Source organism: Gopherus evgoodei, chromosome 15 (genome assembly GCF_007399415.2).
Source record: "Gopherus evgoodei ecotype Sinaloan lineage chromosome 15, rGopEvg1_v1.p, whole genome shotgun sequence".
Taxonomy (NCBI): Eukaryota; Metazoa; Chordata; order Testudines; family Testudinidae; genus Gopherus; species Gopherus evgoodei.
The window spans coordinates 7,759,639-7,787,606 of record NC_044336.1 but is presented as its reverse complement, the minus strand read 5'-3'; the positions used below and the strand labels follow the sequence as shown (position 1 = coordinate 7,787,606).

The 27,968-nt window shown below is 45.1% G+C and overlaps 1 protein-coding gene across 2 annotated transcripts in view; it reads right to left on the bottom strand.

Moving 5' to 3' along the window:
* Nucleotides 1–1,155: 1,155 nt before the first annotated feature.
* Nucleotides 1,156–27,968, bottom strand: part of CDRT4 (CMT1A duplicated region transcript 4) — a 58,815-nt gene continuing 32,002 nt past the window's right edge. Inside the window, exons 2-3 of one of the 2 annotated variants that reach the window (XR_003996601.1) lie at nt 6,564–7,098; nt 3,171–3,239 (exon numbers count right to left, since the gene is read on the bottom strand). Coding sequence is in view for 1 of the 2 variants with exons in the window: in XM_030534376.1 (XP_030390236.1) it covers nt 2,764–3,239 (476 nt within the window). In the remaining variant the exon portion in view is untranslated. Of the gene's footprint in view, nt 3,240–6,563; nt 7,099–27,968 lie in introns of both variants that reach the window. The other variant, XM_030534376.1, reaches the window with a different exon arrangement.

The following is a 27,968-nucleotide window of genomic DNA, read 5'->3' as shown; positions in this document are numbered from 1 at the left end:
CAGCTTGGGACTTCAGTGCCCTGTCTGGTGTTGTCAGATGCTACCGTTGTGATGCTCTGCTCTCTCCAATGTCGGTATCACTCGTCTGCGTGAGTGTGCTCCCTCTGTGTGCCATCCCAGCTTTGCGCAAATAGCTGACACAGCAGACCCAAAGAGAACCCCCAATGACCACAGAATCTAGTAAGATGCAAAGGCACATCAGCCAGGTTTATTGCCGTATGGACACAATGACAGTTCCCTGTAGGTTTCTTAGCCTAACTCAGGGCATACTACGAGAAAGTGCCTCTTGGCAATAGACTCGGCTCAGTCAGTGGCGGGACTTTCCACTGCCCCCTCAGCCGGACAAAGACACCGCCCCAGGGATGCATTCTTATACACAGGTACAAACAAGTTACACATCACTCCTGACATATTGAGGTGCAACCCTTCTATGTAGCCAGGTACAACCCCTCTACGTAGTAAGGTGCCGCCTCTCACCTTGTACATGTTGGTTCAAACAAAACAACTCTATCCATCATATTACCCTTTTGGCCCTGTTATTGGGATGGGTCAGCCTGTTCCTTGTTATCTGTGTGGAATGTGCACGTATGTGAATGTTCTGATTTCTAGTGTTCAGTACGTTTTAGGTACTTATCTTCTTGCAGCATCAGCCCTTTCCTTGCCAGCTTCTGTGAGCAGGGCCTGCCTCTGGCTCACAGCTTAACTTTGCTTTATGTTAGCAAAGTCTTGACCATTTCTTTAGCTCAGGCCTCAGGCCTCATACCAGGCCTCTGATACCAAGTTTTATATCTCAGGGCCTCCTCTTACTACATCTGGCTGTGCCAGACACGCTAGCCTGCTACAAACATAGACCCAGGTCTGAACCATGTCCCCCAAAAGCTGCAGGCTTAACTGAAAACAGCTTAAGAAGTGCTCCTGCCTCCAGCACTCAGATACCCAGCTCCCAATAGGGTCCAAACCCCAAATAAATCCATTTTACTCTGTATAAAGCTTAGACAGGGTAAACTCATAAATTGTTCACCCTCTATAACACTGATAGAGAGATATGCACAGCTGTTTGCCCTCCCCCCTGCCAGGTATTAATACATACTCTGGGTTAATTAATAAGTAAAAAGTGATTTTATTAAATATAAAAAGTAGGATTTAAGTGGTTCCAAGTAATGACAGACAGAACAAAGTGAATTACCAAGCACAATAATATAAAACACGCAGGTCTAAGCCTAATACAGTAAGAAAGTGATTACTGGTGAAATCTCACCCTCAGAGATGTTCCAATGAGCTTCTTTTACAGACTAGCCTCCTTCTAGTGTGGGTCCAGCAATCAGTTACACTTATTGTCCTTTGTTCCAGTTTCTTTCAGGTATCCTTTGTGGGTGGAGAGGCTACCTCTTGAGCCAGCTGAAGACAAAATGGAGGGGTCTCCGAGGGCTTTATATAGTTTATATCTTGTGGGTGGAAACCCCCACTTCCCCTCTGTAGAATCCCCTCTACAAGATGGAGTTTTGGAGTCATCTGGGCAGGTCATATGTCTATGCATGACCTAGTTCTCTACAGGAATGTTCCCAAGAAACCTCAGATGTGGATTTGCATCTATCAAAGTCTATTGTCAGATTAAGTGTTTCTTGACTGGGCACTTACTGAGAATAGTCTTTTCTCAAGAAGCTGACCTTTTCTCAAGAAGCTGAGGCTACTTAAAATCAAACAAGTACACAGCCAATATTCATAACTTTGAAAACTAAAATGATACAAATCAGATGAATATATTCAGTAGATCATAACCTTTGCAGAGATCTGTTACATGGCATATGTAGCAAAAACATATTCCAGTTATGGCATATTTACATTCATAAATATATTTCTATAAAGCATTATGGGGTGCAACATCACAAGATGAACATCTGTTCTCGTGACACAGAATGCATACGGGCCTGATCAGCCATTGCCCTGCCCTGTGATAGTGACTTTCAGCAGTGCAAAGGGTCTGGGTTTGATTCTCGTTTGCACTAAGGCCACTCGACACCATTTGGGCAGTGTAACCAACCATCACGTTATGCTGCCTGAGTGATGTAAAGTGGCCTTAATGTAAATAAGAGTCAGGCTGTTCTGGTTAAGTAGCATCTTATACCCACTTTGCTCTGGCATAAATGACCACACAAGCTACAGGGCAACGGAGAATCTTTGACTCTTTATAGGATGATATTCACATAAATATATAAATGGGATGCTGGACTCACTCCATTCTGATGTGCTTTTATGGAGGCTTGCTGTATTCACCTAAAGTCAATACTCTAAGAGCCAGTTTATTACACTATTCATTATTAATTATTATGATCATTATAGTCTGATTCACTGATACTTTGCCTAGTCATGTCTACCAGTGAAAAGTCAGTTCCACCAGTCCACTGAATGTAAAACATTGCTAAATTGGAATGGTAGCATCTTACGCTCACTTTGTGGGGATGCAAATGAAGACACATGGTGCAAGGGAGCAAAGAATTAGGTCCAGAACGTGTAGATCTGTGTGTGCCTGTGTAAACATTTGTATGCTGTGTTCTACATTATACCCCCTTGTAGGGTGTTTCCTAAGACAGCATTCCATATGCTGTGTAAGCATCATTCTACCCTTCATGCCATCATCCAAATGAGTTCAAGTGGGGCTTTTAAGGATATGATTAAAAACCAAACCAACCCCTGAACAGTCAGTTGCAGATGAACTTTAATGCAGTCCAGAGTGGTAAAGCATAACACTTGAGATCAAATTTTCTAACTGCAGGCAGTTGATTTCTGCTTGCTGGGAGACATCTGGGAGCCATATGGTAGCACACGGAAGGGGGGTTTACTGGGGAAAATAACCTTATTGCCTTTAATTGGGGGGCCTGCTGAGGATGAACTACTCTGGAAAACCAAGCCCTCGGTGTTTGCTGGAGAGCCCCTGGCAATCCTAAGGGGTCTGCTATCTTCATTTGGCCTTGATGACTCTTGGGTTGTCCCAGTAAAACCTGCTTCCTGAGACCCATCACTTGGGTTTCGTCCTGGCGTGTGGCCCCCGATGCTCCTGCTGCTACCCATTCCCTGTCTGCATTCCTCAAATGTTCCCTGGGACCCAGCCTTCCTCAGCTCGTCTTGCTCCACTAGCATTTTGACCATCGGAGACGTGAAAGTGGTGTAGGCTGGCCACTGGCGGCAGCGGTGGATCAAAGGGCAGGGGAGGCCGATATTCGCTGAGAACAAACTGTGTTCTGGAAACCAAGAGATAAGGACAAGTTTAGAATGCAGCACGCACAGCCAGTTACATTTTGCTTTGCTTTGACTGCCTCAGAGGCAGCAGAGAAAGGCCTGAATTCGCCACAGCACCCACAGAGGTACAAGGAGGAAAGGCTTGGTTTCCAAGACAGAAAGAAATCAGTGCGCTTATCTGCAGTACCCACACCTGCCAGAGCGAAGAGCCCACAGCTCCGACAAAACCAGTCAGAGTGGACAGAGCTTGGCGGGCAAACAGTGCAATGCCCAGCACCTATTCTGCTGCAAGATTCCCATTGCTGCTGCCGCCATTGGTACCTGAGTTGCAGCAGGGTTGACCCTCACCAGATAACAGGTCCCATGTAGGGTATGGAAGGTTTTCCCTTTGCACTTTTACTGAGGCAGAGTCATGTCTCAGTGGGAGCAGCAGAAGGCACAAGATCTGCCAGAGTTGCCCAACATGAAGGGAGAGTGCTCCTGCCTGCAGCACCTCTGGGGGTGGGGGCGTAAGTTCCCCTTCATCATGGCCAGTTAACCCTGCCAAGGCCCTACCTCTTCCCCACTCTCTTTGGTTTGTCCAGCAACCTACCAGGCAGTATCAGAGAGCCGGGCGTGCACTCAGGAGAACCTAGGGACTGCAGCTGTGCCCAAGGAACAACTGAGCGGCTGGGGCCTATCACCCCTTGCTTAATTATATTTAAAATAAGCTACCTATCTAAGGCACTTATCACTCTACCATCTAAGCAGTGTGACTTAATGGCTAGAGCACTAGACTGGGCCTCAGAAGACCTGGATTCTATTCCTGGCTCTGCCACTGCCTTTCTAGGTGACCTTGGGCAAGTCACTGCTCAGCTCTGTGCCTCTGTTTCCCCTTCTGTAAAAAGGGGGTAATGACACTGACCTCCATTGTAAGGCTCTTTGAGATCTACTGATGACAAGTGCTATGTAAGAGCTCGGTGTATTTGTGCACTTAAGGCATGGGTTGCTCTCACTGTTCCAAACAGCATTTTCTTGGGGGCAATATGGAACTGAGGTCAAGCTGGAACCCTCACATATCAATTAACAAAAAGACGAAAGGCAAAGGAAACAAAATCATAACAATACTTAGCCTTTCTGCAGAGCTGCCCCATGCCTGAGGTCAAACAGCGCATCAGTAGCAGGGCCCATCCCTGCATTAAAATCTCCCAACTCCCAAGTTTTCTGTTCTAACCACTAGACACAGTTTCTGCTGTGGTATCTCAACAAACAAAACAAAAAGCTTTAGAAGCTATAGATATGACTAGAGAGATGAGAGTCAGTGTATGTCTATTCTGCAGCTGGAGTAGACAGACCTGTGCTAACTTTACCTACACTAGCATGGGGGCATGCACAGGAATAAAAATTTGGCTGCTTTTGGAGGGGCACTTTTTGTGCCCCCCATGTCCAGAGGAGCTGCCTCTTCCCACCACCCCCACCTCTGTCCCCTGCACCTGGAGGAGCTGTCTCCCCATGCGCCTAGTGGAGCTGACTTTCCATCCCTCCCTCCCCCCAACAGCTCCAGGGCTGGTGGAGCTCATGCTCCCCGCCTGGGCCCCAGAGGATCTCTGTGCCCCTGCCGATTGGGAGGGCCCATGCCCCTGCTTGCCCCACCCCCTGCACATGCCCCGAGCATAGCTAAAGATAGCCATGTCAATGTAGTGGCATGGGCTGTACCAGCACGCCAGGGACCCTTGATACCTATTTGTGTTGCTGAAGCCCACAGTTCTTCATCTACTCTGCTGTTTTTAGCCATGGGTCAAGCCAGCCCAGGTATGCCTACCTATGCTGCAATCATAGCTCGGTGTGCAGAGGAGACAGATCTAGATTCTCTGGTGCACATGCAGCTTCATATAGGAGAGAAAATCCAAAGAAGAAAGAAAGTTGCTGAAAAGACCTGGTGGCCCATCAAACATGCCTTGAGAAATCAGACTTTTCATTTCCTTTATAGTGTTGAACTTAAAGCCTGTCACAAAAGCAACTCATTCTTGCCTGGCAGCAATTATTCCTTTGAGAATTGCACAGCCCACGAACAGCGATAGAATTTCCTGTAATTGCTTTTATCTTTACTAGCACTGCATAATCACAACAATTATGTAATTAGCGATTAAATATTTACAGGCTAAAGCCTGCTCTTGATTAAACAAGCAGGTCATTGAGGATGGAGAGCAGGGGAAAGGTCCCATTGACCAGGCCCACCTTGTGGTATAATCACTCTGCTGAAATGGGGGATGCTTCCACAGTAGCGATATTTAAAACTAGGTTTGGCCTAAGCATTGGAGAACAGACTGTTGGCAGGAAGAGTGCAGTGGGCAGGGGGACGGGCAAGGCAACCCAGACTAATGGGATTCTTTCCCCATCACTCCAGAATTGTATGATGCTCTTTTGGGGCCAGATTCAGCTCCCATGAAAGTCAATGCAGAGACTCCCGGTGTCTTCAAAAGAGCAAGGGAGAAACCAGCTGTAGTTCAATTTGCAGATGTCCAGCCCACCAAGCGTCTGTAATTTCTACCCCAGGACACCTTATGAAATGTTTTATACAGGAAGAATTAGCACCAGTAAATATCTGCACCATCCATCTGAGAGGCTGAAAATGTTTTGCAGTCATTTGATCAACCTCTCAATGCCCCAAATGGCAGTGAGGCACAGAGAGGAAATATGGTTATGCAACTGAGGAAGTGCACTGGAACTCAGCTGTTCTAGTCTTAGTTCCTCGTTCTGACACAGACTCTCTGCATGACCTCAGGCCTGTCACTTAGGGTGGAATTTTCAAAAGCACCTAAGTCCTTTAGGAATGCAAGTCAATGGGACTTGTGCTCTTAAACCCCTTAGGGTGCTCCTAAATTCCATCCCATCTCTCAGTTTCCCATCTGTTAAGTGGGGATACCACTTCTTTTCTCCCGCTCTATTCAGCTAAAGAGTTCTTTGAGGTTAAGTTTTTACTATGTATTTGTACAGTGCCATACTCAAAGGGCCCTTTGATCTCTGTTAGGGCCTTTACGCGCTACTAGAATAGACACAATCCCTGCGTCGGGTAGGGAGATATTCTTATCTCCATTTTAGAGACAGAGACTGAGAAATGTTACATGAATTTCCCATGGTCACTCAGCAAGTCATTAGCAGAAACAGGAACAGAACCCAGGAGACCTGACTCTCAGTCATCTATTCTAACCACTAAGCAACATCGCTATGCCTAATTATTAATGGAAACCATGCTCTGCTCAAGCTTATCTTCTGCTCACTTTGCTGGTGGAATAGCACTGTGCCAGAAAAAAACCACGTGTTTGTTTTCAGTGCTCTGCACCTACCCACATTCTGTGCATTCCCAGCTCCAAGAAAATTAGAGAATCCAGCAGCAGTTGTACTGTATAATTATTCCTGCAGCCTGCTTGGCTCTATTGCTTTGCAGCTCCTGGTGACATACTGTCTCATGCAGGGTGCACACAGTCCGGAATTTGCTCTTATGTATGTGGTACTCCTGCCCACCCTGGAGAACATGAAAGTCACTGAGATAACTGGCTATTGTTCTTTTATTTTCTGCTTCCCGCTGCTCCCTTCAGTTCTCTCCACGCTTGTCAGCAATCTCATTCTGACCGGGATAATGTTGGCGCTCATTTCAGTCACCTGATTAGAATCAGAAGAATCTTTCATTACATCCCAAGGGCATGTGTTGTAGGTTTTCTTCACTCTCCTGCATTACTAAGTAGTTCAAGGTCTGCTGCAGGCATTTTCCTTCATGCTTCTGAGTGGAATTTCCATGTAGTTACTGCATGAGCTGAGTTTACCTCTGATGTACAGATGTGGCTCTCGGTAGCACTAGTGAGGCTAATGTGAGTAGATCAGCTAGAGGTGGGCAAAACAAAACACACACAGAAAAGAGGGGCAAATAGCAAATTAGCAGAAGAATACGTTTTTCAGGCCACAGAAACTATTTACAAATTCAGATTGAATTTGGCAATGAGTTTTGGCTGAAAAAAAGATGGATTTTTTTTTCCAGAAAAGTCAAAACGTTTAGTTTCGACCATTTTGAAATGAAATGTTTTGACTTTTCATTTAAAAAAACAGCATTTTCTTACAAAATTTAGATAATTTAAAGTAAGGGGAGGTATTCAAAAATGGCCCACAACTAAATGACCCCCCCTCAAAAAATCACTTGAGATCAAACAAACTTTTCTGTTCATCCTGAAACAAAGGGTTTTTTTTTTTCCAATTGTTTTGGTTTGCGTGAAAAAAACAGTTTTGGTTTGAACTGAACCACTTTTGCTTTCCAGTTTGGCCCTGAACCAAAAAATCAATTATTCGCTCAGCTCTAAGCTGGAGTAGTCTACACTTTATGCAATAGGAGGACTTGTAGAATAAATGTTGAGGTTGCTTTGGTCTCCCCAATTGCTCTCTTACAGTTCAGATGCCACAGCGATGGGCTACTACATAGACAGGTGGTGTGGAGACAGGCAAGCTCCTCCACCGATATATAAGTAGAGGTGATGAAAAATTTTCTCACAACAAAATTCCTGTCAGAAAATGTGGTTTTGTGGAAATCAAAATTTTCCACAGCACACTGTCAATTTTGAAAAAAAATTTCAATTTTCTGATCAGGTGAATCAAAACAAAAACTCTTGTTTGAAATCACCTTTTTGAAACAAAGCGACATTTTCTACTCCAAAATTAAAAAAAAAAAAGTCCTGGTGATATATCAAATTGTTTTCTGTTGATGAAAAATATCAAAATTTTCCATTCCAATATTTGTGATTTGAAACGTGTCAGTTTGACATTTTGACTTTTTGTTCCTTTTCTGAGCAGAAAGTCATTTCAAAATGTTGAAATTTCCCGTAAAAGGACAATCCCATCCCCCCCCAACAGCTCTATTTATGAGAGTTTTACCTGGTACATAGCCAGGAAAACAACACCCAGCAACTCCATTCAGCCTTCATTTTGCAAACCGAAAGGCATCTGCTAGCAAGGAGCCTGGCTACTAATCAGTGGTTGCATGTGATACATTTGCACAACAGAAAATGTGTTTAAACTGTGTTTGTGTGCAAATATAGTGTTGCATTGACAGCCCTGCAGACTGAGGTCCACTGTGTAACAGAAGGATCCGCACCAAAGGCAACAAAGATGATTCTGTGTTTGAAAGCTCAAGGAGTAAGGGCCTGATCCAAAACACTTTGGAGTCCTTCCACAGACTTCAATAGGCTAGGAATCAGGTCTTCAAAAAGAAGAACTAACACTCTAGCTGAAAGCCGTGCACCCAGCCACTCAGCAACACTGAGTTGTAAATTAAATACAATAATAACAAAGGCCATGGATAAGAACTCCATGCACCACACAGGCACATCCAAAACTTACAGTCTGTTCCCATACCACAGGCTCTGCTATGAAACAGCTGTGAGCTGCATTCCGATCATCTTGGAGAGAGAGCCACAAATGGTCAGCGCTATGTACAGTAGTACCAAAGCAAATCAAAACGTAACACTGTAGGTGTTGTAAAGAGACAGCCGACGGGCCCTTCGTTCAAAGGTCTCTGTGGGAGGGTGAAGTAAGGAGAGCAGATTATTTTTAATTTATATGTAGAGCCCCCTGAAAATGTGATAAAGGATAGTGAACAAAGAGACATGGTATAGTTCCTGCCTCAGGGAATTTACAGTGCAACAAATGAAAGCAAGGAGCCATAGTAGGGGATGGAATAAGGAATGACGAGAATTACAGCAAAGAGACTTGGCTTTGGCATGTGCACATCTCAATTACATTAATATTGTTTTTTTAAAGAGATACTTATCTGAGCTCCACTAAACCAAAAACTGTATTGAACCACATTCTCTTTTGATATAAAGGGGATAGATAACTTTATGGTCATGGGTAAGAGTCAGGGATAGGAAGATATGTGCATTTACTAGTTTAGGATCTCATGATATTTAGTTAGGGTTGCATGGAATTATTTTGATCAGAGGGAAAGCATTGCTATTTGCATGATATACATGTTGGCTGAGGTTTTCAAAAAAGCCTTGAGTCTTGAATTGCTAAAATACCTTTTTGTGGAATCGCATATGCTTTGGATAGCTGCATAGACTTCACTCTGTGTGATGAATGAACAAGGCATTTGCATTTTTGTGCACAGGTAGGAAAGAAAGTTATGTGATGGATGGATAGCATTGGTTTAGATTTTTGTAGGTATTGGGAATGTTTTGCTACAAAGCAAAGTTAAGGCTATTTCGTGTTGGCCAACGAGAATATTTCCATTTCTCTGTGTGTGTTTGTGTGTCTGAGTTGCATGTGACAGTGAAACAAACCTGGGATGAGGCCTCAGGGTCTGATTTCCAAACCTCCCCTCTGTCCGCTGTTATATCATTGGTGTTTCTCCCAGGTGTTTCTCCTCCAACATTCACCTCCAGTCCTCGCTGCACTGGCACCTACCATAATGATGCACAAGCTACATTCCAAGACAGCAGTGAGAACAACACTGACTGCTTGGAACACCACACCCATTCCCAGTCTGACTCCTCAAGGGTTCCATAACTTTTCCTGGCAGTTGGTCTATGGTGACCACGGGGGCAGCATTGGCCAGGGAGGCTTGTGGGGGCTATAGCCACCCCAAAATTTGCCTTAGCCCCCACCCCTCCCAGTGCAAAGGTCAAACATTACACAGAAGTAAGGGTGGTATGGTATGACATCATCACCCTTACTTCTGTGCTGCTGCTGGCAGCAGCACTGCCTTCAGAACTGGGTGCCCAGCCAGCAGCTGCCGCTGTTTGCTCTGCCTTCAGAGCTGGGCAGCTCATACCCTCCCAGAGTACATTCCACACCCCCTATTGTTAAAAAAAAGTGTGTGCTCACAAGCTGTATAGCGCAGCTCTCCCAATTTTCTGTCTAGCCCACCTCAGCACCCCACCGGGAAGAGGCTGGGTGACCACATAGCAAGTGTGAAAAATCAGGATACTTTCTTTTTTGAGGGTCGGCCAGGGTAATATTTGCCCATGTAAGACAAAGCCCCTAATATTGAGACAGCCCAAATAATATCAGGATTTCTGGTCACTCCAAGTTGGTCCCTCCATACATTTCCACCAGAGACATGAACCAGGGTGCTAGCTAAGGGATACATTGCTGTGGGACACATTGAGGAGAAACAGGGTCATGGAAGGACTGGGGGCTAAGTAGGCGGGCTATGCTCAGGGTGGAGGGATTGCACCTAAGTGAGAAATGAAGGAGGGTTCTGAAGAACCATCAGTTGGTAAGATCTTGGACTTGGCTACTAGCCTGGCCTGGATTTGAACCCCCAGCCTACAGAGAAAAGGCTCTGTGATCCACTACAAATCTTGAGATTTGTACTGTGCGAGTGGCTGTTACCAAGGGCTGCCTCTGCAGTGCATCTGGTGAGCTCATTTAGGAGAAGAGGTTTTTCCCATGGCATGGACAGGAGTCCCTGTCTGCCACTGAAGTTAGAAGGTGGTTAGTAAACCCAGCCTGGGGTTTATCTGTAGCTGCTCGAGAATTAAACAGTTCACGAACTACCCAAAGGGGCTGAGCAGCCTAACAGAGCTGTCTCTTGTCTCATGCTGAAGCTGGCAGGAGCTCTCCAGGTATATCCCAAAGGAAATTTCACATTCCCTCCTCACAGCGGATTCTAGCAACACACCCTTGCCCAGCACAGCACACTCTGCTAATGCAAGCTCAGGCTGGTTCAGTGCCGGGGGAATCCCAGTGGCTGCTGCCAGGATATTCATTTGGGTCACCCCCAGCATCCTCGCCGAGCCTCTCTGCCCACTCAGCTGGGGCATGCTGCCCACAGGCTGGGTTTGGCCTGTGATCCACTGCACCACACAGCTGAAATCAGGCCCACGTTCTCATGTCCTGTCTTCAGAGACATTTAATTCAGCTGCCTGGCAATCGGCAAGTATCAAACCTCTAAAAAGCCTGGCTGTTGGGATAAACCACAGCCACTGAGTTCAGCTGTTCCCCCACAGCTTATGTCTCCATTACCTCTTTCTCCATCCCACCCTTCTCTTTCTCTCCTCCAAGCCCCATCTTTCTTCCTCTCCATCTTCCAACTCCATCCTTCTTTCTCTGCTTCCAATTCACTTTCTTTGCCAACAATCCTTGCCTTCAGCCTCCCCTTGCTTATACCATGCACATACTCGAGTATCCTAATCCCTCAGCTCGATGGGTCCCATGGCCACACCCAGTTCCCTCTCCTGGGTGATATCTGCGGTGTGGGAAGGTGAGGTGTGGTTCTGGGAATCTATCTGCAGGTGTCTGGCCAGTTCCTGTAATCAAATCTCATAGGTTAAGAGACATCCCCGAAAGCATTTATCCCATTTCCTATGTGACCCCAGGAAAGCCCCAGATTTAAAGACAGCAGCGGAACCTGATTGAACCCACCGAGACCATGAAATGGATATATGCAAAGGCAGCAAGGCTTGTTAGCAAGCAGTAGGAGTTAGGCTCCTAAGTTCCTTAAGCCCAGATGCTCAAAGGTATCTGGGTGTCTAACTCCCACTAAAATCAATGGGAGTCAGATCTCTAAATATTTTGAGGCTGGGAGCCTGAAGCACTATTGAAAATTTAGTTTGACAACACAAGCCCTGGAAATCAAACCTGAAAACTCCTCCCCATGGGAAAGTTCCAGGGAAGGCTCAGGAGAATATCGTTCCCCAGTATTCATACAGAACGGGATTTCAGAAGTGCTCAGTGCTGGCCTGACTCTGTGCCCACTGCAGTCAAACTCGCAGGAGGCAAAGCTCTCATTGACTTCAGCGGGAGCAGAGTTAAGTGAAATGCTCTTCAATATCCCACCCAAACAGAGGGATCTATCCCTGATGTTTATTATTTTCCTAGGAAGCTTCTCCCCACCCCCCTCCTCCCCTGTATTTAAACTGAATAATTTAGGAAACTGACTGAAACTCTATGAGCCAGAGCTCAGCACAAGGCACCTCTCCTGCAGCACCCAGCCAATCTGGCAGATGGAGGATCTCCAGGAGTAACCTGTCAAAGAAGAATGTGGCATGGAAGGTTTGTGCCTCGCTCCTGTTAGTAATAGGCCTGGGGAGCACTGGCCTTCAGGGCAGGTAGAAACTCGCCAGACTTTTTAACTGGGGACATGAAGTCCAGGCTTGCAACAAAAATTCAACCTCTGAGCAACCTAAACCTGCTTAATTTCATACACACCCTGAAGGGCTTTAGACGATCCAGGTCCCGTCAAAGTTTTGTCCCTGACCCAGTGGGAGCAGGATGAGTTCCTAAATGCATTTGCATGCATTTAGCAAGGATTTGGATTTTATACCCTAGCTGGTTTTCCTGGAAACACATCTCCTTATGGGCGCTGAAGATCCTTCCTCTGTTTAGAAAACAGTTTGCCTGAAGGGTTCCTCTTGCCCCCAGCTGAGTCCATTTCACACAGGCACTCAAATCTCAATCTTCTGATCTTTATTCTAGGGATGAGCCAGAATTTGAATGCAGGTTGGGGGATCTGCCAGGACTTCCCCACTGCTCACAGACACTTGATTTGCAATTTGGAACTCTCGCTTCTTTGCTCCAACAAACAGAAACAGAGGCTGCGTTCCAGTGTGTGATGTAAGGACAGCTCTTCCTGGTGCTTCATGGCACTCAAGGGGAGTGCATCTCTGGGTGGGCAGGGTAGGTGTTCTCGTCCTCAGCAGTGAGCTCTGCTGGCCAGGACAGAGGGGACCGTGGAGCATCTTCCACACCCTTCGTGGGATGGCTTGTGTCACAGAGGGTGCTGGCAGAGAGCAGCCTCCTAGCTTAGCATAGTGCAGGGATTGCAATTTTTCTCTAGCCTTGAATGTGGTGTGCAAAAGGAGGAAGGTTCCTTACACAGCACACACCCACACACTACACACCCAGAATTTGACCCTGAGTGTGCAACAGGCACAGACATAACAGAGGAGCTTGTTGGAAGCATCCATACTTCTGCAGTCTTATCCAACGCAGATTAAAATTAGGAACATTCAACTACTCCTAGAAAGTTTGGATACCGTGTTACTAGGCTGGCCATTATTAGGCCAGTTTCACTGGTAAACCTCAATTGTTTTGCACTGTGTTGGTGATGCAAAACAACAAGCAGTCCAGTTGAATCCGCTACCAAATCAGCTTTACAGCTGTTCTGTGTCACCTAAGAACCCAACATATGTCGGTGAATCTGGCCCATTGTGATCATCTCCACAAAGATCCTCATCAAACCAATGGCTCCATGAACCAGCAAGAATAGATGCTCTTTAGGAAGTTTAAAATCAAAAGCACTAAAAGCGAGGAGAAATATTCCCACCCCTTGGAATGTGAGCAGTCAATTTCAAGTCCGGATCAAACGCTTCCAGAGTTCACGGGTGCTCTGATTCAAGGCGTGAGATTCAGAGCTCACTCTAATTTTGACAAAAAGAGATGAAAACAATGGAAAATCCTTGTAAAACCAGCAATTGTTGCAGACAAACAGGGAGACCCTTTTCACGAACAGCTGCAGAAATCTGCCAGCATCATTGGTGGAGAAATGTTTCTTAATGGACAATGCTTGTCACTGCTAAAATTGTGCAATTTCCATCCCGGACCAAAAATAAACAACTAATTTTTGGCCGATGCTGAAATTTCACTGAATAAAATGCAGCACTTGACCGCCTGTCCATATGCTGCTCTCCATGTTACAGTCCCTGTAGCCAGAAACACCACATTATGCATCATGTCCGTGTTGCTGATTTATTTTACAAGCTGCTTCAGGAGACTATTGGATGGGAATTAAGCCTAAGGAACAAAACTGCAGATAAAAAATCCTGGTCAATAAACATTTCCTCTGTAATCTAAAATCTGCACTGCTGGCAGCAGGAATCAGTGCAGTAACACCCATTGATTTGTTTTCCCAGGACATGTTGAGATAGTCAATGTACTCAAAGTGATAAGAGAAACAATTTCCCCCAAAAAAGAGGATTTTGCTTTTTATGAAAAACATAAAGCTACTGACACTTTTCTGCATACTGCAACTGCTGCTAGTTATAATTCTAAGAGGAATTCCTGGCAGTGGGACAATTTTCACACTATTATATTTAGAGAGAGCTTGTATGAAAAATAGCCAAAGCTGTCAGTTATAAATCAGGCCGTTCTGACAGTGCCCAGAACATGTAGTAAAAGCAAATGAGGGGGAAATGAAATTACATGTTTCAGAGGGGAACTTTGCAAACTAATAAGCTTTTGTTTAAAAAAAAATAACCTTGGAATAATTAGAACTAGTTTTCTTTCACTCTTTTGTTGAAGTTACAGTTTTTCTCGCGGCTCCCTTTTGACAGACTGCTGGCTCCCAAATGCTGATCTCTTATTTATTTTACTTTTCACCATGTGGTTTCTATATTCACTGGGTTTGGGTCTGCTAATCAGAAAGAGCTCATGTCTCCAGAGACTGCGGCAGAGGAGAGAGAAATACTTTAGTTTTGCTTTGGAATCAGGAATCAGACTAATGAAAAACATTTGCTTTTTGAGTGGCTTTAACGGATTGCAGGAGAGACACACATTTACACTGCAAAAGTGCACAGATATAGGGCTTGATCCACTAAAGGCAGTGGAAAAATATCTCATTGACTTCAGTGGGCTTTGAGTTGGAGACATAATGTCTTTCATTGACATATTTTAAATCCAATTGAAATCTATAATTCCTGTGAATTAATCCATATATGGTGCATACAAATACTGAAACATGTTAGGACATCTCCTCTTGCAATCTTTTCAAAGCTGGAACCTACAGGTAATCCCCAAGTAATTGCCAGATCAAAGCAATTTAGCTAAGCACCCAACCCCCATTTGAACCCACTCAGGGGCCCATTAATTTAATCAGTTTCTTTAGATCAGCCTCTGGGAAAGGAGTTGTTGTCATATCAAATATTGTAGGGAAGGAGAAATTACTGATGCATCATGGCGGATATCAGTCAGATCACAAATGTGATCAAACTTTGTGACAACTGTGGTTTTACTCCAGATCTTTCACGTCACTTCTTTCTTCCTTCCCTAGGTCCAACCACTTGGTCCTCCTCAGGGATCCTGGAAACATCCCTTGTTTTCCTCAGTGCACCCCTAGGGTGAGAAATTGGGTGAGGCCTTGCAGCAGAACTGACAAAAGAGGCAAGAAAACCTGTGATTCTGTCAATGCTTTCAGTCCTGGAGAAAATCACTCTCTGAAGTGCAGATGCAGCTACCTTGATGCTGAACATGGGATGGATAGATTAGATTTTACAGCGGATATAATGGACCCATCTTCCCAGGAGCATTTCTTCATTCTAGATATGAGATTATAATTAGTGGTTCCTAGTTTTTACAGCAATGTTTTAGCTGTTCATTTCCCCCCATCAAGGTTCCTGAACAAAATATATGAAACTCCAAGAACAAGGTGATGTATTTTCTGCCTCTGTAATTCAGCAATGTACAAAGGGATGTCAGTAATATTTTTCAGGAGATGAAGCCAACTTAAAATCTTACTGACAAGAAATTCCCTATGCAGCTGATCCTGGTCCTATTGAAGTCAATCGTAGTTTGCTATTGACTTTAATGGGATAAGGCTTCCACCCTTAGTGCCAACCCAGATATAGCTGCAACTGTTAAAAGTATTGCTTGAAACTGAATAAAGCTGATGAAGGAATAAGAGCAACAAAAACCTCTTTATTCATACATCTGATTTCACTACTTAAAATTCTCCATAAACTGATTCACAGCCAAACTCCTACCCATGAGTGTGAATTGGGAAGCTGTGTAACAAAGATTGAAAGTGATCTTCACAAAATCCAGTGGAGGAGAAGATGACAGACAAGGCAGCATGGGAGAACCTGTGTGTTTACTGCCCAGCATCACATCCCAGTGAAGAGGAAAATGCTAAACCTGGGGTCCGAGCTCACAGTGAGAAATTAATATAAGAAGAAAACAGCCTGGCAAATATTTCCTTTTTTCACCGGTTTCCTATTGGAAGGGCCTCAACACTCGCTCAGTTCAATGGGAACCCTTCTTCTCGTTGATTCCAGTGTGCTTTAGCTCAGGCCCATTAATGCAAATCAGCATCTGACTGGTGAAACAGAATCACCAGGCAGGCTTGTGGTGATATGAAACCAATTCGCTGAGATCCAGCATTAACCTGGCAGATGCTAGTCATATCACTTAATGCACTACTGGATGGTGTTCAGCTATTACCAAGATGAAGGCAGGTTAAGAACCAGAATACAGTGGAGCCCTTCCACAGCTATGCTTCTTTAATTCCAGCATCTTTAGTGAGCACAATAGACTGATGGTGGTTTCTGGCCTTAAACTCTATGAAACTATGTATTTCACAGAGTTTAGTGACAGAAACCACCATCAGAAATATCCCATAGCAAAATATCCCATAGCAAAGCGCCAGCCATTAGGTTTACAAAATTAACACTGGAAAACATCAAGAAATGCAAAAGTTAAAGTTCTGACAGCAATGGCAATTTGGATGCACTTTATCCTCTGTGTTTGATGGGACATATTTTACAATCTACCCGTTAATACATTAGAAGACAAGAAACATTTAAAAATGCACCTGTGCAATGCACCTGGATGAACAGTTGCCACTTGACTTTTGCATTTCATGACATCCATTAGTTTTGCTTTGCAGCCATGCCACTGCATTAACTTTGCGGTAGGGGGATTGTATCTAATTTCTTTGCTTAAAAGAAAAGAGGGAGGAAAGAAATGGGGGCAGGCATCATGCATGGAAACCTTCCGGAACATTTCAGAAAGTTCTGAGTGGGTATAAACAGGAGCTACAACAGAAGGGGCAGGCCAGGAACTGGTGGAAATCAATGTCGCTCCGTTGGCTTCCTACACTGATTTAAAGCAGAGGAAGCTCTGATCCAGTTTTGTCTGGGAACCTTAGCTAGGGTGGATGCTATCTAATGCCTAATGAATGGTCCAAAGAGATACTGGACATCAGCAGGCATCAATTAGAGTAGCTCCCTTGACTTCACTGTAGCTGTGCTGATTCATACCAGCTGCATATAAAATGAGCAGCAGTCCCTTGAATCAAGAAACAGGTGATGACTGCAGTTCATGTCCCTTCAAACTCAGCTTGATTCCCACTCCTCCCTGTTTGCTACTAAGCCTTGTTCCCTGGCTGGACCCGAATCTTTCCATCTGAAATGTAGGGCAAAATCCTGGCCTTGCTGAAGTCAATGGGGAGTTTGCCATTGATTCCTACAAGGGCAGGATTTTACTCCTGATGTTTTAAAAACAGAATCAAATAATCCCAAAGGGCCTGGCTCCAAAGCCTACTGCAGCTGACGGAAGCCTTCCCACTGACTGTGATAAAGCATATCACAGACTTATCCTATTACTACAGCATGGGCCCTGCCAGCAACAGCTTTCTGATCCCCATTGGTGGTGAGCCAGTGCCCTCTAGGACAGAGTAAAGCGAAAAACTTTGGGGAGTGGCCAGGAGTGGTCAGAAATACGGGGGAAAGAGCTTGTATCTGAAAACACAAGGAGACAAATAGTTGACATTAAGATTTCAGGCAGGCTGTGGGATTGGACTATTTCTTTCAGTTCTCACACAAAGGGACCCTTTTTCCCCCTCACACCATAAAAGAGAAGCAAAATAACAGCCACGCACAGAACCCATATTGATGGCCAGGGAAGGGTCTTTGGAATTTCTGTGGATTTTCTCTCTCCCCGAGACACAATGTCCTGCGCTCCAAAGCGACAGACAAAGTAGGACGCAAAGGCCAAGATGTTCGCTTATGACTGTATCTGTCTCTTTTAGCTGCCACCCCCACCAGCGTCCACCCAGCCAAAGCCATTATTGCTCCAAAGCCCTGAGCTTCCTCTGGAGCTCCAGCAAGTTTGGCCAACAGTGGATTTGGGAGTCTAGACTTGTTTCAGGCAGTGGGGTGTGCTTGCTGAGCACTAACCCCATGGCTAATGTAAAGTCTCAGCAAGGAAGAGAATGAATGCACTGAAGATATTCATTTAGGAGCCAGTCTTGCTCCTGACCCTGGAAGAGGTGTGTGTGCAGAGCCCTATTCTCCAGGATCTCTTGCATGGCAGTGCACAAGGCTGGAGCAGGGGTGGGCCAAAGATCCAATGCTTTATGGAATCGCCAGTTGCCCCAGCCATCTGTCTATTCTAATGGACCAGCTTGTGTAAGCCAGACCAGATGGCTTCAGAGTTATAGGGTAGCATTTTTAAAAGCAACTAAGTGATTTAGGAACCTACAACCCATTTTCAAAAGTGAACTAGATGTGTAGGTGCCTAAGTCTCATGGAAAGTCAATGGGACTTTAACTCCTCAGTCACTATGGCACTTTTGAAATCTTTACCACTCAGTGTTTTGTCATGTTGCATATGACATGGTCTAGTGGTCTGAGAACTGGCCTGGGAGCCAGGCTTCCTGCATTTTCATCACCTCTCTGATTCCTCCACTGGCCTTTGCCAAGTCACATGCACTCTCTGCCTCAGATTACTTCTCTATAAAGTGGGACTTATTTTTCTACTCGTTCCTATCGCATGTTGATTATGCTATCTAGATCCATCTAATTCTATCCCATATCAAACACTTCCTATTAGATCCCGCTCCTTAGAGTGCAGCCAAACAATCCCTCTCTTCTTCCCTTTATTCAGTTAGTCTTCTGGAAGTGATGAAAAGTACACTAGGGTATGTGTGACTCAGGCTATCCCGTTAGGGCATTTACAATGGAGGTATAAATAACACACGCATTTGCTCTATGGTAGTAAATGTACAACCATCCATTGGTCTGGAACAGAGAGAACAAATGTGTTAAGCAAGGAAGCGGCACCCAGGAGAGGTGGCTATAAATCACTCAGGACCCCCACTTCACAGATCAGCTCAGATCAGTACGTGGCAGCCCTGTCCCTGGAGACCTGCGTGGTCTGGGGTAGGCAGACTGGAAAACCTGGCCTCTTCACCTTCTGCCCTCCCACCAGCTCTGGCTGAGTAGGTTGCTAGCAGGAATCCTGCCAGATCTGCTCCAGGATGCCATTCAAGAAGGAGCTGTGCAGGCTGCAGAAAAGGGCACATGCTAGGGGCCCAGCAGGCTGAGAGCCTGAGCTCGGGGCTGAGGGACAGGCCCAGGGAGCAGCCTGAGTGTGCGAATTCCTGCATGCAGGAATCAGCCACTGCCCAAAGAGAAGGAGGTGCCTGAATCCAGGACTAAGAGGCTGAAGCTGGAGAAGCCATCAAGACTATTTGTGGCTGTTGGATTTATGCCGTGCTCCTGTTAACGGCCCTGTGCACCGGCACAAGGGTTCTGTTCACGCTGATAAGGGCACAGAGAGTTCTGTGTACTGGACTGATTCCTGGCTGAGTTCCTGCCTCCCTCAGGATTGTAAGAGTTTGGAACAAGGTAGCAGCAGGGGGACCCCACCCTGACACTCATCCTGATGTCTCTTGGAGATTGTGGTAGGGTACTCAACTCACCATTGGATGGTGCCGCATCCTGGTGGTTCTGTTGCTTCCATGCTGGACACTTATAGCAAGAAAAGCTATTAGCAAACAAGGTCAGTTTAGGATAGTGTTTGTATGTGAGGCTGGACACACTCAAAATAAATACACCATTCTTACAATAAGGGCTCACTGTGACCCTAGTGCCAGTGAAAATTAGTAATTCAGTTTCAGCACGATACGAACGGGGGCTACAGATGCCAAGGACAATGGAATACATTGTGTTTGTAGCTGAGTGAATCACATGATACTGGAGTGATTGGCGCGTGGCCACGCTATGACCTGACGTTTCACTGTCTCAGTTAAGCCTGGTAGAAGGCAGAAGGAATTAGCGGAATAATACTCTCCAGTCTAGCTGTGAGTCTGCGTCTCTTTGAAACATGTGGTAATAGCTAGCACTTCTACAGAACTTTCCGTCCAAGGGCCTAGAATCAATTTACAAATATTAATTAAGCTAGTCACAGCCACATGTCAATTTTATAATCCCCATTTTACTGACAGGCAAACTGAGTCACTAGCCCAGGTCAAACAACACGTCACACGGTCAAAGCTGGGAAGGGAATCTAGGTTTCATAGAATCATAGAAATGAAGGGCTGGAAGGCTTCTTGATGGGCCATCTAGTCCACTCCCCTATGCTGAGAAAGGACCAAGTAAATTTAGACCAAGTACACCTATCTAATCCTAGACTCTGACAGGCAGGCCACGCTGTCTCCTGGGTACTTAAGGGGTGTACCCCCTATGGAAAGCTAATGGCACAGTTTGTTGCAAGGGGACAGTCCAAGCAGCACAACAGAGGGAAATGATCACTGAGAGGTGAAAAGCTCCTTCTCCTTCCCTCAGGAGATCAAGGGACCCCAAAGCTCAGGAAGTGAGTCCTCCTTGGCTTATGACTGTTGGCACTCCACTGCAGTTTATATACCTAGGGGCTATTCTGCTGTGTTACAGAGCCACTAACCTCCCCATCCATCAGGCCGTGAGACCACAAAAAATATGCAACTGCACAATTTCTAATCAATCTGAAAGAGTAAATGCTGCTGCAGTCTGAACAATGGGTGCTTTGTAAGCCTGGCGAACAAGCAGGGAAAGTACAACAAGGCATTAAAAATTACATGCTAGGCAAGCATGGTGGTTCAAACAGATCAGCCTGTTCATCCTTCATTTCCCTGAGGCCCCAATTAGAAATTCTGGCATTGCCTCTTCAGATCAGAGCTTCATTTGAAGAAGTTAGGCTCTAAAGGCCTGAGAAAACTCTCATACTGGCTGGACATGGTTCTTCCTCCTAATTCCCAGTTTGATTAGCTTTAATACATCCCAGATTTCCAAGCCTCTATAATACCGCTCTGATTCAGACTGTGATTAACCCTGTTTGTTCTGAAAGGAGCAGTCAATGCCTCTTATTTCTTTTCATAAATCCATTTTGGTGGTGAATTGCAAACTGGTGACAGGTGCTGGAGGCCATGAGCCCCATTCCCTACGTCCCATCATTCCAGGTAGCCATTCCACCACTGCAAAGGGGGTGTAATAATCCAATAGTTGTGCAGTACAGTTGGTTTTGCTCTCATTTGCTCTGGTGTAAATGATCATGGAAACACAGAGCAATGGAGAATTAGGCTGTGGGAGTACCGGACTCAGGCCTTTGTCTGCTCTAACACCATGCCACAGAACAGCAGGCTGCCCAGAGGGGGGGCAAGTGGGGCAATTTGCTCCAGGCCCTGGGCCCCATGGGGGCCCCCACGAGAATTTTTCGGGGCCCCTGGAGCGGGGTCCTTCACTCGCCCCGAGGGCCCCGGAAAACTCTCATGTGGCCCGGGTCCCCGTAGCTTCTTCCTCTCCCAGTCTTTGCCGGCAGGGGGTCCTTCCACTCTGGGGCAGAAGGACCTCCCGCATCTGAACTACCGCCGAAGCGGGACCCGCCGCCGAAGTGCAGCTGGGTCTTCGGCGGTAATTCGGCGGCGGGGGGTCCTTCCATTCCGGGACCTGTCGCCGAAGTGCCCCGAAGATCCGGCTGCTCCTTGGTGGCGGGTCCTGCTTTGGCAGTAATTCTGCAGTGGAGGACCCCCGCTGCGGGTCTTTGGGGCATTTCGGCAGCAGGTCCCGGAGCGGAAGGATTTCCCACCACCAAATTACCCCCAAAGCAGGGGCCCCCTGCTGCCAAAGACTCCAGGACCCCGGAATCCTCTGGGCGGCCCTGTAGAACAGGGGTTGGCAACCTTTCAGAAGTGGTGTGCTGAGTCTTCATTTATTCCCTCGAATGTAAGGTTTAGCGTGCCAGTAATACCTTCTAAAAACGTTAAAATGTCTCTTTCTACAAGTCTATAATATACAACTAAACTATTATTGTATGTAAAGTAAATAAGGTTTTTAAAATGTTTAAGAAGCTTCATTTAACATTACATTAAAATGCAGAGCCCCCCGGACCAGTGGCCAGGACCTGGGCGGTGTGAGTGCTACTGAAAATCAGCTCGTGTGCCGCCTTTGGCACACGTGTCATAGGTTGCCTACCCCTGCCATAGAATATTGGACCTTACTAACCAGAAAGTGGAGCCTGGTGAAATTTGCCATACAAAAATGACTTGTTCAAAATATGGGCTTTTTTCGAAACCAAAACTATTTGTGAAAAATTATCCACATTATAAAAGTTTTCCTTTAAATTATTTTTCAAAGTTTTGTTCTCATTATTATTGAAATTTTTCACCTTCTGAAAACTGCATCTTTTTACAGAAAACTGGGGTTTTATTAAGGAAAGGAACTTTCTGGTAAAAGATATGGTAGAAATAGTTGTGAAAACACAGAAGATTGGTTAGTTTCAAACCTTGCAACTTGGGAACACCAGTGAAATTTCAGAAATTTTTGCCGAATCATTTTCTTGGTTGCTGACCATTCTCTATGTTCCAGCACAGTTTTATTCCTCTCTTGGAGAGATTCCAGTGAGTTCTCAGCTAAGGGGGCCATAAGACCTTGTCTTGCCATCCCCAGTTGTCCTTCATTTATGTGAAATCAGGCACTATGGGAGAGAACAAGACGGTATGGACCACAGCGGGCTCACCGTGCAAATGACATTTGACTCTATGACTCCTGTCCATCAGCCCTGTTTCCTTGCTCTCCACTTTTCGGGCAGATGTAGGGACCCAAACAAGACAGAGGTGATGCTGATTGGCAATCCCTTGAGATGCTTTCTGTTGCCAGTGTTGCTGTCCATTCCATCAGCTGTGGGCCTCTGTTCACCCTTTGTTAAAGCCATTCGCAGTCTAGGGGACACACCTCTGCTCTTGGATTCTCAGAGGGCAGTGATGGCCATAAACACATGTGTTGATCTCTGCAGGGAGCAGAAAACTGCCCCCTTTCTTCTCTGATTCAGTCTTAACCATAACCAGACATTTTCTCATTACTTCTTGGCTGAACTTTACCTGGAGCTGACCACAGAAGTCACTCAGAAACATCAGCTAGTGCAGAATGTACCTGCCTATCACCCCCGTGCGCCAGAATCAGCACTGGAAACCAGGAAACTCCTGGGCAATGCTTCAAGGGGGTGATTACTATTGAGAAAAACTTAGCATCATCCCCTCATTAGACCAGAGATCTGATTTAGCACAGCCAAATTGCAGCAATGTAGCTGGAACTAGTCACATTACAGACTGGCTTCTTCTGCTAATCAGAGCCCTCTTGTTCACCATAATTCAGCATGAAGAATCTTGCAAAATGTTTTTACAACTGCATGTGACAGCAGCATGAGAAATGCGGCCCACAGTAAATATTAGAAAAAGAAGAATCACTTCCATAATAGTATGGTTGTATGACAGCTAAAAAGCTAGCACAGAGCCACTTTCTCCCTCCCACTTGCTGTACTAGAGTAGAACAGAAGAACAGAAGAACAACCATACTGGTCAGACCAAAGGTCCATCTAGCCCAATATCCTGTCTTCTGACAGTGGCCAATGCCAGGTGCTTCAGAGGGAATGAACTGAACAATATCACTAAGTGATCCATCCCGTCCCCCATTCCCAGCTTCTAGCAAAAAGAGGCTAGGGACACCATCTCTGCCCATCCTGGCTAATAGCCATTGATGAACCTATTCTCCATGAATGTATCTAGTTCTTTTTGATCCCTGTTAGTGTCTTGGCCTTCACAACATCCTCTGGCAAAGAGTCCATAGGGTGTCTGCATGTTGTGTGAAGAAATACTTCCTTTTGTTTGTTTTAAACCTGCTGCCTATTAATTTCATTCAGTGACCTTGAGTTCTTGTGTTATGAGAAGGAGTAAATAACACTTCCTTATTTATTTTCTCCACACCAGGCATGATTTTATGGACCTCCATCATATCCCTCCTTGGTTGTCTCTTTTCCAAGCTGAAAAGCCCCAGTCTTATTAGAACCTCAGAGTTATGAACACCTTGGGAGTGGAGGTTGTTTGGAACTCTGAAATGTTTAACTCTGAACAACATTATAGTTTCAAGTATCAGAGGGGTAGCCGTGTTAGTCTGGATCTGTAAAAGCAGCAAAGAGTCCTGTGGCACCTTATAGACTAACAGACGTTTTGGAGCATGAGCTTTCGTGGGTGAATACCCACTTCGTCGGATGCATGGACTACATGCATCTGACGAAGTGGGTATTCCCCCATGAAAGCTCGTGCTCCAATACGTCTGTTAGTCTATAAGGTGCCACAGGACTCTTTGCAACATCATGGTTGTTCTTTCAAAAGTTTACAACTGAACATTGATTTAATACAGCTTTGAAACCTTACTATGCAGAAGAAAAACGCTGCTTTCCCTTTTTTTTAGTCATTTACGTTTAACACAGTACCACACTGAATTTATTTATTTATTCATTTATTTATTTATTGTCTCTGCGGATGCCTGTTTGTGTATTTCCGGTTCCAAATAAGCTGTGCAGTTGACCAGTCAGTTCAGAAAAGAACAACCCGAACATTCTGTTCAGAATTACGAACATTTCAGAGTTACGAGCAATTCCATTCTGGAGATGTTTGTAACCCTGAGGGTCTACTGTCCCTGTGGCTGTGAGAAGTTACCAAATCATTGTAAGCTCTTTAGGTTGTGAGTCACCATCTTTTTATGGTGTTTTGTACAGTGCCTGGGACAGTCAAGCACAGATCTCTGACTGAGGCCTCAGGTACTACCACAAACCATATAATGAACACACATGAAAATCATATAATCCATGTTACCTTTTCCTATGAACATAATTTTGCTCAGAAGCTGGCCTGTTTGTCCTTGAAATCAGGCTCATTTTTCACTGAAAATTGTCTTGTTTTAACTCAATGTTTTCCACCTCCTCCAAAATAAAGACTCTTTAAAGTAAGTGTGAGGCGAATCTGACCCATCAAGGCCATGCAGTATCCAGACTGAGAACTGAGTTTTTCCTGATTAATTAAAAGGACATGTTTTATGCCCACTGAAGCGACTGCTCTTATATGGGGATGGATGCTACAGGAAAACCTCAAACAGATGGCTGTGCAATTACAAGGGACTGCAGCCATAACACAAGCAAGATCAAAGGAGAACCTTATTGTGCACACAGTGATACACATTCCTTACTTCCAGCAAGCTCCCATTCTCAATGATGGACAAGTCAGATGGGAAGTATTATGATGCTCATTGTACAGACCAGTAACTGAGGCACAGACAGAGTAAATTACTCTTAGGAGAATTACTCTTAGTAAATTACTCTTAGGAGAGCCTGAAATTGATCCCCGCTCTCTCCAGTCTTAGTCCTGAGATCTAACCATGGAACTATTCAAACAGGGCTGTGTAAACCATCAGTTTAGCAGTGTGGGTTTCTTCCAGTGCTCAGTGGCAGCAGAATGCCACAAAGCAGAATGTGAACATAAAGGCCAACTGCTGAGGTCCCCTACCTGCCACAACACATCGACGGGTGCTTCGGCATGTTCTGTGCGGAAATGATCCTACTGTGAGGCCCGGTACTAGGAACGAGGGTAAATCCCAAGGAAGGAACAGAATTGTTTCAGGAATAATCAACAATCTTGTGAAACTTTGGAAGAAACAAGGCCAAGAAAATTTGGGCTGAATATCATGAAGAACCTGAATGAGGTGGGAGGTTGTAATAGCCTCCTGGGGAAATCCTTTTGCTAGTGTTTTTTAACTAGGCTGGTTAATTACCTAAAAATATGGTCCTGCATTTGCAGGAAGGTAGCTAAGTCCTAAGACGGGTTTTCCATTCAGATGTCTACAGGCTATGTCACCCACTCCTTCTCCACAAGGGAGATACATGCAGCTTTGCTTCTCCTTTCCCAGGAGTTCATGAAAGGACATTCATGGGAACGTCTTTTGGTTCAGGCTACAGGATACAGAAAGGGAAAGGGCTGTGGGATGTGTGGGGGATACCCAGAGTTGTTTTAATTATTATTTATTATTTGTATTGCAATAGCACCCAGGAGTAGTTCTGGTTGAGAATTTTCTGACAGTATTTTTTTGCAGGAAGCACCAATTCTTTGGAAGTGAAACTGTTCACAGGAAAGGTTCAGTTTGGAAAATTTTCCCAATTTGGGGGAAAAGATAAAAAAAAGGGCTTGGAATTGTCAAAATATCCCATTTCAATATTTTCAAAATGAAAACTTTCATTTTTCCTTGGAAATGACTTTCCTTTTAGACATTTTAGTTAATTTATACCAACAAAAACCAAAACAAAATATGTATTTTTAAAGTTGCAATTGAAATGAAACGTTTTGGTTGACTCAACCCGAAATTCTTTTTGGATTAGCAGTTCGTGCAAATTTGATTTTGGCATTTTGCCCTAATTCAAGATGGATTTTTTTTTAAATCTCAAAAATTCTCGTAAGATAGGAGAACCTTTTCCGACTCTGGTCTACCTAGGAGTCCCAGTCCTGGAACAGGACCCAATTGTGTTCTGCACTGTACAAACACAGAACAAGAAGATAGTCCCTGCCCCAAAGGGCTAAAAATCTAAGTACTAATCACAGTTTGCAGCATTGTCTGTGCCCCCAAAACCATCCTTCAGCAGCTTACCTCACTTACTAGCTTTCCCCTTCCCGATGGTGAAGCCTCATCCTCAATTTAAAAGGATCATGGGCAGAGATCACTGAGGAGTCCTGCCAGGAACCATACTGCCAGGAGGCTGGATGGGAGTGGGGAATGAGGGAAGACAGGAACCAGTGCAGAAGCACAAGGCTTCCATACAGATGGCCCTATGCCTTCATGGATCCCCAGGAGCAAGAAGCAGTGAATTTATCCTGGGGTGAGAGAGTAGGTCCTTGTATTTCTATGGGGGCCCCGACACTGCTCTAGGTAGTTGCTAATGACCAGGTTACCTATGAGACAGTGGCTAGAAGGCTGGTGGTTAGAAAGCACTACAATCATCATGCCATTGTCTCCCATTTGGTAAGGATCATACTTATTATCAGATGAGATCATGAAAATGAAGGAAAAAACAAACCAAGCTGGCAGTACAGGCTGGGAGGGATAATGGCTTAAGTATTAGTCAGAAAGAGTCGAAAGTTCACTCTATTCCCACAGCCAAAAAGCTTTGTAAGTGCCGAGCTCAGGTTGAGAAGCATGAAAGAGACAGGAAATTCTCAGTGAGGATTCTCCATCACAATCTCCCCCTTGCTGGTCAGCATCACTTGGAAGCGATGGAAGCCCCAGTGCACAAGAGATTTAAACTGGACAAAGTTAGATCCAAGCATATTTTGGCATATTTGAGCAGAACATGTTCCTTAACCTGTGATTTGGTTAATTCCTCTCCTTTACCTTTTGGTGCTGGGATCCCAGTCAATTGCTGCCACCAAAGCACCGTACCAGGGCTTCTTTGGCTTTTGACATCCAGCAATATACACACGGGGCCAGATTCTGATAAGTTAAGATACTCCAGATTTACACTAGTGTAAATGAGTCAGAGTCCATCCCAATGGGCTTGAAAAAGCCAAATACCACAGGTCCTAAGGCTTCTGCATTCTGGAGCCTGAGCACAAGACTGATACTGGGGTTGAAGGTCATGGAAAGTCCCCAAAGACTCCACTCCTATAAGGGGAGAACACAGAGAGCCTACTCCAAAAAGATGCTTGTGGGCATCAGACTTAATAAGATTCCCTTGAAGAGTGGCGCTACAAAGGCAGGGAGGAGATACCCAGTAATAAAAGCAGGCACACGAAGTAGAGTCTTGCAACCTGACCCAACCCCAGTGGGATCCAACTACAAGCATCGGCCTCAGGTCGGATCATCTCTGACCATCTCCTCCTGCCAGGTGGCCAGTGCAGCGGCAGCCATGTGCCCT